This window comes from Monomorium pharaonis, chromosome 6 (assembly GCF_013373865.1).
Source record: "Monomorium pharaonis isolate MP-MQ-018 chromosome 6, ASM1337386v2, whole genome shotgun sequence".
In the NCBI taxonomy this organism is placed as follows: domain Eukaryota; kingdom Metazoa; phylum Arthropoda; class Insecta; order Hymenoptera; family Formicidae; genus Monomorium; species Monomorium pharaonis.
The window spans coordinates 12,546,219-12,559,238 of NC_050472.1; the positions used below are offsets into that span (position 1 = coordinate 12,546,219).

At 29.3% G+C, this 13,020-nt stretch overlaps 1 protein-coding gene across 7 annotated transcripts in view; it reads left to right on the forward strand.

The window, feature by feature from the left end:
• Positions 1–13,020, forward strand: part of LOC105831040 (serine/threonine-protein kinase PRP4 homolog) — a 74,938-nt gene that overhangs the window by 57,767 nt on the left and 4,151 nt on the right. For 3 of the 7 annotated variants that reach the window (XM_036288912.1, XM_036288913.1, XM_036288914.1), the window contains exons 13-14: positions 3,647–3,885; positions 8,608–9,854. In XM_036288912.1, the coding sequence (XP_036144805.1) occupies positions 3,647–3,885; positions 8,608–8,808 (440 nt within the window). In that variant the 3' untranslated portion in view covers positions 8,809–9,854. Of the gene's footprint in view, positions 1–2,635; positions 2,994–3,646; positions 3,886–8,187; positions 8,279–8,607; positions 9,855–13,020 lie in introns of those variants that run through there. The other 4 variants (XR_004963871.1, XM_036288916.1, XM_036288915.1 and 1 more) reach the window with 4 other exon arrangements.

Sequence of the window (13,020 nt, forward strand, 5' to 3'; positions counted from 1 at the left end):
ATTTAAAATATGTATTTAACTTAAATCGCACAAAAATATTCTTAACGTAAGTTCTTAAGGTTTTGCATTAAGGAGTTTTTTGTGCGTTAACTTAAGGGGATACTAAACTGCTTGTCAAACTTGATCGAGGTCGATAATATAGTCATTTGTGCACGTCATTAACAAAATTTTGTATGCATTTCTTTTATAGATTTGGAAATCTTTTTCCAGAATTAAAGTTTATGTATTAATATCAGCTTATGAATTGAATTTTATACCAAGAATTAAAAAAAATTTTTCAGATTGCTCTTTTGAAACACGAAATGTTTACCAATGTGTATCTTTTTTATTAAGACGCCTACGGTAAATTTGAAAGCATAGTATTGTTCCTTAATGTTCACTCGTGTGCGGATCTGACTTGATTTATACGTACAAAGTGCACAACTTTTATATCAAGTACATTTTGTTACGAGTCCACGCCAGACGCCAACAATTAAAAAATTTTTTTTGATTTTTCGTATAAAATCGTTAAATCCGCACACTGCTATCGTTTATACTTTAATTGTGGAGAAGGATTTTTAATTCTGTAAATGCAATAAAAAGTTGGACATTGGACATGTTGTTTATTCTTGATATAAAATCCAATTTATATGATTATATTGATACATGCACTTTAATTCTGAAAAAGGATTTCCGAAAAAGAAATACATACGAAATCTTGTTAATGATATGCACGAATGACTCTACATTATCGACCCCAATCAAGTTTGACAGACACTTTAACATCCCCTTAAGGGAATGCTGGAGATGGGTCTGTTAAGCGCGATTATTGTTTTAGTGTTTTAGTCAATAATCTTTTTGTTGATTACACAGAATTAAAAATCCTCCAGAATTAAAATATAGACAATAACGGAGGATGGTGCACACAAGTTTACATGAAAAACAATTAAAAAATTACAGTTTTGTGATTAACTCCTGCGGTCAACTTGTGAACACATTTAATTTGCTGCGTATAAAAGTTTTAGACTTTGTATGTACAAAACAAGCGTACCCCACCCATTGCATTACAAGAAAGATTAATTCTGTGCTTTTAGAAATGAGCCTAGACGCTTCAGTTAATAGATTCTGTCTATGAAATCTCGCATGCGATGAGTGCGGATTTGGAAGAAGTCGATAAGTAGATTAATATGAAAAAATTTTTTTTTGGTTCTTGATATAAAATCCAAATCACAGATTGATATTAATATTTGTACTTTAATTCTGGAAAAGAATTTCCAAATCTATAAAAGAAATATATACGAAATCTCATTAATGATGTGCACGAATGACTCTACATTATCGATCCTGATCAAGTTTGAGAGGCAGTCTAGCACTCCCTGTCATAAAATACATCCTAATGCTATTGAAATTACCTGAGATTTTTTTGTTGCTAATTCTTTATATTAAGTGTACAACTTTGCTTCCGCCGTTTACCTCAGCCAATAGATGGCTGTAGCGGTAAGTGATGGTCGAAATAAATAGATCGTAGATATCATACAATAAGCTTAGGTATTTGTAAACATAACGCCATCGAAATATTTGTTATCTGCATCATAAAGTTATTCTCGATTGAAAATATCAGCTTACGAGCTAAATTCTCGTCATTTGCGGGAGGTTTTAATTTTTTGCTCCAATATGAAGAAATCTGCGGCTGAGGTTCATCGAACGCTCTCAAATACGTATGGTGAGGCCACTATTAGTGAAAGAACGTGCCGAGAGTGGTTTCAACGCTTCAAGAACGGCTTCAAAGTCATGCTCTGTATTTGGTGGGACCAGCTCGGCGTAGTGTATTATGAGCTACTAAAATCGAATCACAAGTGATCGGTATCGAAAGCAATTGATGCGTTTGAGCCGAGCACTGATAGACAAACGGCCGCAATACAACGATAGACACAATAAAGTGATTTTGCAGCATGACAATGCTCGACCCCATGTCGCAAAGCTCGTCAAAACATATTTGGAAACATTGAAATGGCATGTCCTACCCACTCGCCGTATTCTCCGGACATTGCTTCCTCTGACTATCACTTGTTTCGATTAATGATACACGGCACGGCAGCACTTCCGTTCTTATGAAGAAGTGAAAATTTGGATCGATTCGTGGATCGTCTCAAAAGATGACCAGTTTTTTCGACGCGGGATTTGTATGCTGCCACAAAGATGGGAGAAAGTAGTGGCTAGCGATGGTCAATACTTTGAATCGTAAATGTATAACCAGTTTTTCACAATAAAACCTCGAATTTTGAAAAAAACAGTGGAAGCAATGTTGTACACCCAATATAAATTTCTTTATAACAAGTAACATTGAATTCATTGATCGACATATTTTTAATGAGTTTACTAAATGTAAAAATTTTTTAGTAATAACAGTAATGTTTTTGTCATCAATGTAAGGAATAAGTGACAGTAGTTATAAACAAGAATAAATATACTGATAAAATTAAAAAATTACTGAATGACCAAGACACAAAAACCTGAATAAAGATCCTATTAAACTTACGTTTACGTTTAGTAATTTACTATTTAATTATAATGCGCAATTATGTAATATTTAAAATAATACGGTGTTTAACTCACAAAGCATATTTCTATTATTTACATTTGTCTTTATTTTCAGATGAACAAGTAAGAAGCGCGCCCGGCCCTGGGCGCCAGATAGATAAGAGTTGTTTATTTTAGTATGAAGTATCACGATTTGAATTCCAAATGTGCGAATTTTTGGACATCCTGTACATTTTTATTTTAATATTAAGATTATATATTAACAATCTTAAAATTTAATTACTTTTTTTACTGTTGTGTTATTTAATTTATAATAATTTGTGTTGTATTGTTTACATAAAAGTGATTTGGGTAATAATATATAATGTAAACAATACATAAATAATGTAGATATAATCTTGAAATGTAAAGCACAATCCTGATTTATTTCTCAGGCAATATTAATCAATCACAGACAACGACTTTATAAATACAATAGCTTTGGCTTCTTTTTATGCGTATGTGCGCGCGCTCGTCCATTTATGCAAATATTCAATTGCAAATATTTAGCAGCAAGAAACTTGGATAATTGAATGCTATTATAATATACAGGGTGTCCCAAAACATGTGTGTCAACGCTCGTAAAAAGGTAGAAGGGATCGAGATGAACATAGAAGTCTAATATTGTCTTGGATTAAGTCTTGAGTTAAATCCACCAATAATCGAGGTATTAATTTTTTAAATTATGCGAATGAGAGCGCGCCGAGGGAAGAACTCAATCCGCTTAAACCATAACACGGAAAAAATCTATCGTGATTGTATGATAAGCTTTCATTAATTTACTGTTTACAATTACGATAGAAATTAATTGGAGAATAAAATTATTTGCAGATTCCATATATTAAGATCTCGATTATTGATGGACCTAACCCAAGACAATATTGAACTTTTATGTTCATCTCGATCCCTTTTATTTTTTTACGAGCGTTGACCCACATGTTTTGGGACACCCTGTATATTATTTTATCAAAAAATAAAAAAAATTACAAAAAATATACCTTTTTTATAAATCAAATCAAACATTTTTTCGGCTTTGAAAGTGATACAAGTTGTATCTAGAATCGAAATTAACGTCATTATTTTCTAGTTCTTGGTATACCATATGATTTTGGTATTGACATGTGGTCTGTGGGATGTACCATATACGAATTATACACAGGAAAAATAATGTTTTCGGGAAAAACAAACAATCAAATGTTAAAGTATTTCATGGATCTAAAGGGCAAAATGCCAAACAAGTTAATTAGGAAAGGATCATTTAAGGATCAACATTTTGACAGCAATTGTAATTTTCTATATCACGAGGTTGATAAAGTCACAGAACGAGTAAGTTTACTTTATTTATTCTTCATAATTATTATAAAGTCTTGTCACGCAACGCTGTAAGTAATAGTACCTCATATACATTATAATGTGATTCAGAAGAATTATAATGTTAATTTCTGTCGATAATAACTGCCATGCTCGCAATATTTTTGTTATTTACAGTGTTGCATTTAGATAACTTAAAATTATCTAGATAAAAATAAGAAATTACATGTAAATGTATATTAGATGAAATAAAGTTGATTAAATTTGAAATGTATTTAACTAAAAGATAACGTTATATATCATTTATCTAGATTTTATTTAGATAATTTTAAGATAACTGATTTAAAAAAATGTAGGATTAAAAAAATAATATATTAGTTATACATGTATGTTATATATATGTATATACATACATATAACTTATGTTGTACACACACACACACACACACACACACACACACACACACACACACACACACACACACACGCACGCACACTCATTAATTAAGGTGCATGCGTACAGGTGTGTTAAATACTGAATATGAGTTAACTGTACCGTATATAACATAAGCTTTATGATTTTTTCAAATGTTTTACTGACTTCAAAATTAAAATCTAATCCCTCTCCCCCCCCCTCTCTCTCTCTCTCTCTCTCACTTTTCTCCTCCTTCTCTTCCTTCTTCTTCCCCTTCCTCAAAATAAAATGTTATTTAAGTTTTTAACTTTATAAGTTTATTGACATATAAGAGTAATTATTTTCGTCAATCTATTAACCAAACAATTTATTCATCTTACTTTTTTCTTCTTAAGCCCATAACTTATTGTTAGAAATCCCAGTTTAGTAAATAGAATTTATGATTTGATGTTATGAAAGTATTGCAATTTGTGTACTCATTATTGATTAGATTGGTTACATTAATTCCGCCTTACAATTTCCTTTTTCTAGCTATAAAGATATTGTGACAAAAATATAAATTAAATACAGCATTATATATAATAAAAATATAGGGTTATAATAATAATTAATATTAATAATTAATAATTAATTAATAACTATCACTTTGTAGTAGAACCCAGTAACTTATTCAAATATTAGGTCTTGAGAAATGGAACTTCTCGAAATACTATTTTTCACTAACAATAAAATATATAAACTAATACTGAGGAGGCCGCAGTTGACTCTTCTCCGATTTTGATGAGTTTTAACATGGTGAATCTACATCGAAAAAAAATTGTTCTACGTTCGAGCTTTTCATCCAATTCCGCCTTAGAAAAAAAAGATTTAGTAATTGACCATGTAGTTTATAAAACACATAGATAATCAAGTTGTTGTACCGTATAGCTCAATAGAAGCACGCACGACTAGTAATAACGGGAGCTCTAGAACGGGCTGGGTCCGCTGAGTTCAAAATTTGTTGGCGGTGTCAATTTTTTTAAAATTATTTTACATTATTTTTTGTGTGTGCGTGCGTGCGTGCGTGCGTGCATGCGTGCAACGTTGCATCAATATTGTATACACACAATACATGTGTATTTTAATTAGTTGATATTTAAAGTTAATATATAATTTGTCGCACATGTATATTTTTTAATAATTTAACTCTATATTTTTATTATATATAATACTGTATTTAATTTATATTTTTGTCACAATATCTTTATAGCTAGAAAAAGGAAATTGTAAGACGGAATTAATATATCCAATCTAATCAATATATTTGTCAATATAACAAAATGAAATATTTATTTTTACAGAAAACAATTTTATAAAGAAAAAAAAATTTGTATAAAATTTTACACATTGTTTTATCTTTCTCAAATAATAAACATTAAAATACATAACGTTTAATGTACAATAGGCAATTTAGCGAAGATCAAAATAGTCCGAACCATTGGAACTATCGAAAACTGCCAAAAATTCGATTAGAACTTGCTATAATGTGATTCTTTATTCTTGTGCTGGGGTATGGTGCCATCGCACAAGTTTAAAAATTACTTAAAAATTGTTAATGACCAAAATTTTTTTTATTACCTATCAAGAATTGTAGAACTCTTCGAGAACTATAAGATTTCATACTAAAAACTGATTTTTTCGAAATTTGGGGTGCCACGGGAAGTTAGCACCTCATATTTTCAAACTTATGTTTTTTATATTATTTGTATTATAATAATTTAATCCATTAAGCCCCGAACGGACAGTTTTCTGTGACTTTTTAGCAATATTTTATACTATAAATGTAGTTCTCAAAAAGTTTTTTAACGACTTTTTTTTATGTAAAATTTTTTGAGCTTTCAATATCCGTCGTTAGAATTAACCATTAGAAAGAACTCCCCATATGGTGATTTTCAATAAATTTAATTAACTTCGAACATTTTCGACCGCCATATTGGATCCGTCATCTTGAATTTGACATGTCTGATAACAGAATCGCAATCAGCAACCCAAAAAATCTCTAAAAACAAATTTAGATGATAAGGCGATTGAAAGAAATATTCATATACGGAGAAATCAAAGATTTCATAGATTTTCCCTCTTCTATATAACCGTCATGTTGAATGTCGCCATCTTAAATTGAAATATATTCACATGTAGATTGAAAGTTTATATGGTCTATGGACGCAAGATTTTCATTTTTTAGAGATATTTCCATCCGTTTTCTATGTGTAAATATTTATTGAAAAAAAATTTTAGTGAAAAAATTAGCTTTTTTATAAATAAATTATCAAAACTTGTCCAGATCGTATTTTTGGGAAATTCTGACGACGGATATTGAAAGCTTAGGAAATTTTTATACATAGGAAAAAGTTGATTTAAAATTTTTTGAGAACTACATTCATGGTATATAATACCGCTGAAGAGTCACAGAAAACTATCTGCTTAAGAGGATGCTAAACTGCTCGTCAAACTTGATCGAGGTCGATAATGTAGAGTCATTTAGGCACGTCATTAACAAAATTTTGTATGTATTTCTTTTATAGATTTAGAAATCCTTTTCCAGAATTAAAGTTTATGTATTCCGCACACTGTTATCGTCTATACTTTAATTGTGGAAAAGGATTTTATAACAAATTGTACAATTTTGTCGATAAAACAGATAGGATCCCCTTAAACACGGAAAACTTTTTTTCCAAGGTTCCTAGGCTTATTTTAAAAGCACAGTATTGTTCTTTGCTAAAATGCCAAGTGCGCCTCATGCTTATTTTATACGTACAAAGTCTAAAGCTTTTATACGCAGCAAATGTTTTCACGAGTCGACTACAGAAGTCGATAACAAAACTATAATTTTCTAATTTTCTTTCGTTTTTCGTATGAAATTGATCGCAGCGCACCGCGTTACTATCTGTACTTTAATTTTGGAGAAGGATTTTCAATTCCATGCAATCAATAAAAAGATTTTGGTGTGCAAAAAATTAGTGATAAAACAGAGCAGTTTAGTATCCCCTTAAGGGGATGCTGAAGTCGTCTGTTTTACCGACAAATAGATAGTAAAATTTTTGTTTCTCAATATCTTTTTATTTCTTTTATAGATTTAGAAATCTTTTTCCAAAATAAAAGAATACGCATTGCTACCAGTCTGTGGAGTGGAGTTTCTACCAAAAACGGGAAAAATGGTTAATTTGTTGTCACATCATAACAATGTTTGCTTAATGTAAAAGACCTACAGTTTGTACTTACGAAATTCGTATTCACAGACTAATAGACGACGAGAACAAACAGGGTCGAGTTTCGAAAATTAGATTTTAGTACCTAATTGATACGAAATTGCGAAACGAAAATTTAGGTTATATACGCGTAAAAAGTTGATAAGTAGTAGAGCTATAAAAAAAAATCTTTTTTGTTCTTGGTATAAAGTCTAATTCACTGATGGATATTATAATATGTGTACTTTAATTCTGGAAAAGAATTTTCAAATCTATAAAAGAAATATATACGAAATCTCATTAATGATGTGCACGAATGACTCTACATTATCGACCCCGATCAAGTTTGAGATGCAGTCCAGCATCCCTTTAATGGGTTAAGGGGATGCTGGAGTCGTCTGTTTTACCAATTGAACACTAATTATTTTCTTTTTTACTTGGCTCTTAATTGATTTCATAGAATTTTAAATCCTTCTCCAGAATTAAAGTATAGACAATAACAAACCCTACTAGATACAATTTTCTTTAAGAAACAAGAAAAAATAAAAAAATTATACTTTTGTACAGTCGTCTCATAACTTTCATCCACAACACTAAGTTTTAAAGACTCTTTACGTACAAAATAACTGTTATGCAGGGTTGTCACTATAGGAAAGAATAATAATGTGCTTTCAGAACAGTTAAGAAGCTTTTGGTATAAAAGAAAAATGTCTATGAAAATTTCATGTATGTGTGAGTGCGGATTTGGAAGAAGTCGATAAGTAGAGTAATATAAAAAAAATTTTTTTGTTCTTGATATAAAATCCAATTCACAGATTGATATTAATATGTGTACTTTAATTCTAGAAAAGAATTTCCAAATCTATAAAAGAAATATATACGAAATCTCATTAATGATGTGCACGAATGACTCTACATTATCAACCTCGATCAAGTTTGAGAGGCAGTCCAGCATCCCCTTAAATAAAGATAAAATAATGCAATTTTTTTATCCAGATAAATATCTACATAATTTTATATAATACAGCAAACACTGCTTATAGAAATAAATATTTGCTGTGCAGTATTATATTTACAGATTAACATGTCTTCCAGGAAAAAGTCGTCGTAATGTCAACCTTACCAGCGACTCGCGATCTTAGCGCAGAACTTGGTGGAAATTCTTTACCACCAGAACAAAATCGTAAAGTTGGACAATTGAAGGATTTGTTGGAACGAACATTGATGTTGGACGCAGGGAAGAGAATCACTGTGAATCATGCTCTGGCGCATCCTTTTATACAAGAAAAGATATAGGTAACCCTGTCTGGGGTCCTTTAGCTTCGAAAAATTTACTGACGTAACTTTGTAAAATGATACCGTTAACAATCCCTTCTATTGTTAAACGTCACTTTGACAGAAGTGCGGTATGTCTCTCTATTTCACTATATCTTTTATTCTCATTCCTCCTTCCATCCTGAATATTCTTGTTTTTGACATGTAGAAAATTCGTTTTTTTTTTTTTTTGTTTAGCAGGAAGAGGCGGTACAAAATATTTGTTGTTTCCTTGTAAAGTTATCAAAAAAATTATGTCTCATATAATGTGAGAACTTTGCAACAAAGGAAAAATATAATTGCAAAGTTGCACAAAACCGTACTCTATGGACAGTACTGAATCCAAAGGTATTATTTAATTGCGTGTGATTATTGTCAAATAAATAGAGTATAATATTTTTATACTCGATATAATAATTGTGAATACAATAATGAATAGATAATAATTAAATTTTGTCATTATATATAATATATAGATGGTGTTTCTAATATAGATTAGTCCGTGTTGTAACGCATATCTGGAGGTATTGTAGATATCAAATTCTCTGTTTAAAATCGAACTTATCGATTTCAATAGTTACATTATTTAATAAGAAAAATAGAAATAAAAAAGTAACAACCGTCTCTTTCAGCAAAATTAGTATCGGTTTCCTTTTTCCAATTTTCCTGATTTAGAAAGCCAGAAGTCCTTATGAATAGCACCCTTTGTAAAATAATTATAGATCGTGCGTTATATGAAATTGTATGTTACGTATTTCCATAAAGCGAGAAAGAGTTGTGTGTATATATGTATATACATATATACACACATATACATATATGTACATATATGTATACAAAGAAATAAGTCCCTGGGGATCACATATATTGTTTGATCCATTTTAGAGCATCTCATCAGCGTACATGCATATACAGCATTAGAAGTCTTAGCGGTAAAGAAATCTGTTTTAATTGGAAGATAAATTGTATAGCGAAATAGGACAATTATATTGAAATAAAACCGCATATGCTTAATACAATAAGAAAAATAACTTGCATTTTGTCTTTTTAATCTTAAATCATGAGTGAATAAATTCAAAAAATGATAACTTCAATTTGGTGGATTTGACCCAACTGGCAATTTTATTGTAGATTAACTTGTTAAATTCAAGTATTTATACTCAACAATTTAATCTACAATAAAATTGCCAGTTGGGTCGAATCCACCAAATTAGAGTTATCATTTTTTTATTATTCATTACTGGCGATAACAGTTTTAACTATATTTTTGTTAAATAAATTCAGTCCAACTATTTCTTATAGTATTTTTCTCTTTTTTTTCTCATTCTGTCTGCCTATTTTTTCTATCTTTGAAATTTTTAAGTGCGTTTCAAGTTAGATATATTTAATAAATCCCGTTTTATAATAGTGATACTTTAATATGATACAAATAAACGAACGTGTATACATATGCACATACATATGTGTGTATTGCGTGCGATGTTAACACACATTACATATACAGGGCATAAATAAATAAATGTCAAATATTTTAAGAATATATTTCCATTAAGCAAACATTTAAAAAAGTTTATATAAATATGAATCCCGTTTTTGAGATAAGAGAAATATGTGAAACAACATAGAATATTTTAAAAACAGTAATTTTTAAGATTAAATGTACTAAAATAAAATATAACATATCTCATATTTGTACTGTTTTTTTAATAGCTCTACTTTGATACTTTTATATGTAGAATGAGTGGACAAAACACATTAATAAAAGAATCATATAATTTTATTTAAAAAAAATGGAATATATATAAGGCTTGAGATATATTAAGTTGGCTGAGCTGTATCATCATAAAACATCGATTTCTATATGGAGATTATTTGCTAATTATTTGCTATTTTCTGTTAAAAAAAAATTTTTGCTCTAATAAAAAAAAATTACCGGTGGTTAGATAGCTTAATAGTAAGCTATCTAGCCACTACAAAAAATGCACATATACACTAAACAAAATAAAAAATCATTAATACAGAAATTATTTGCTAATTATTTGCTAGCCTTTAGTGATAAAAATTTTTTGCCATCAAAAGATAGCAAATAATGAACAAATAATTCTTATGTTAATGATTCTTTAATTTGTTTAGTTTGCATATGTTCTTTTGTAGTATGTTGATCTTAAGCTATCTATCCACCAGAAAATTTTTTTGGCTGGAGCAAAAAAATTTTTTTTGTCACGAAAAGAGCAAATAATGAGCAAATAATTCCTATATTAATAATTCTTTAATTTGTTTAGTATATATACGGTTTCCTATAGTAGCTAGACAGCTTAATATTAAGATATCTAACCACGTTTTTTTTTTTATTGGAACAAAAAAAATTTTTTTTCCAGCAAAAAATATCAAATAATTAGCAAATAATTCCCATATAGAAATCATTTTATGATGATATGTCTTAGCAAGCTTAATATGCCTAATAATTTTGAAAAATCGATTTTTTTGAAAATTTGAAGATTTTACCATTATTTATCTTCTTTTACACAAACTATAAAATTTTTGTTTAAATACTTTTTATCAACTGTTTTGCTTTTAAAATATTTTATAGTAAAATTCCTTTTATCTCAAAAACCAAGTTTCTGAAAATGTTTATAATTTTTCTTAAATGTTCGATACCCAGATTTTAAAAATTTATTAAATAATACTAACAATAATACATTAATAATATTATTAATATATTACTGTAATGCCATTACTATTATTAGTACTTTTTTGTTTAGTAATGGTGATAATGATAATGTCGTTATTTTTACGGTAACAGTAAAGAATTCAGCTACTATTTTTTTCATTGTTTTAGTTTCCTATTATCTTTATAATAATTCAGTAAATTGCATCTTTTTAGAGCGCATATACATGTAATAATTGGTGCCAGATTAAAAGTTGTGTGCATTAAATAGAAATTTTGTGTGTGTGCATGCGTGCGTATAAAATATACCTTGATACGGTCATAGCTAAATCTTCATGCTGATATTTATTTGTGTGATTTTATATATATCTTTCAAAGTTTACTAAACTGTGCGCCGAATATATTTTTCAATTTTTAAAACACGGTTATAAGGTGAACCAGATTGGTATTACAATATTAAATTGATAATCAATTTAATAGTGATAGTAATGCTAACAAGCTTTTGTTTCCTTGTTCCCGTCACTGTAAATAATTCTATTGCAAAAAAATAACATCTCAACCAAGGATCGAACCTGGGACTTCCCGACTTTTTAGGGCGGGTATTTTAGCCAACTCGATGACTGAGGCAATCAAGTTAATTATTACTATTAAATTGATTATCAATATTGTGATTTTACTAATATGGTTTATCTTATGAATGTGTTTCAGAAAGACTGAAAAATATATTCGCCGCTCGGTTCAGTAAACTTTGAAAGTTATATAAAATTACAAATAAATATCATGAAGATGAATCCAGTTATAATCGTATATTTTAAATTAGTTTTGCATTTCACATGATTGGTCTATGATTCTCTTATTTTATAATTTATGTTTATACAAGAATTTTAGAATTTATTTTGCATTTTGATATTGTCAGTATATTATTTATTGATAGTTACATATGTAATATGAATTAGAGATTTTCTGCACTAGTAATATTAGAAGGTTTGTTGTAATAATATTGCTTAAAAATAATGAAAATTTATGTTTATGCATAACAATAAAAATTTCCTTAAGTACTAACAAAGATATATATATATATATATGTATATGTATATACATACATACATATATGGGGCGTTCTACGTCAACCGGATAACGTGTCTGTCCAAAATTTGATGCAACGTATAGGGACGCGTAAGGGCTCAAATTACTCGTCTTTGCTTTTTGCAAAAGACAACATGTCGACACCAATATGGCGTCCATATTAAGGGAAATAAAAAAATTTATTCTTATTTTCGCTTCAATGTTCCGGAAAATATCTTTTTTATTTAAAAGCCACTTAATATTAAGTACAGGGGTACCTCAAGAAAAATCACAAAAGGTATGTGAAAGAGAATAAAGGTAGCCTTGAAAAAGGCTGATGGAAACAAAGATTCACGAACTATCCCGAAAAAGACTGATGGAGAAGTGACTACAGTAACCCTGCAAACAACCGATGGAAACTCTCACAAATTATCCCGAAAAGGACTGATGGAGAAGCGACC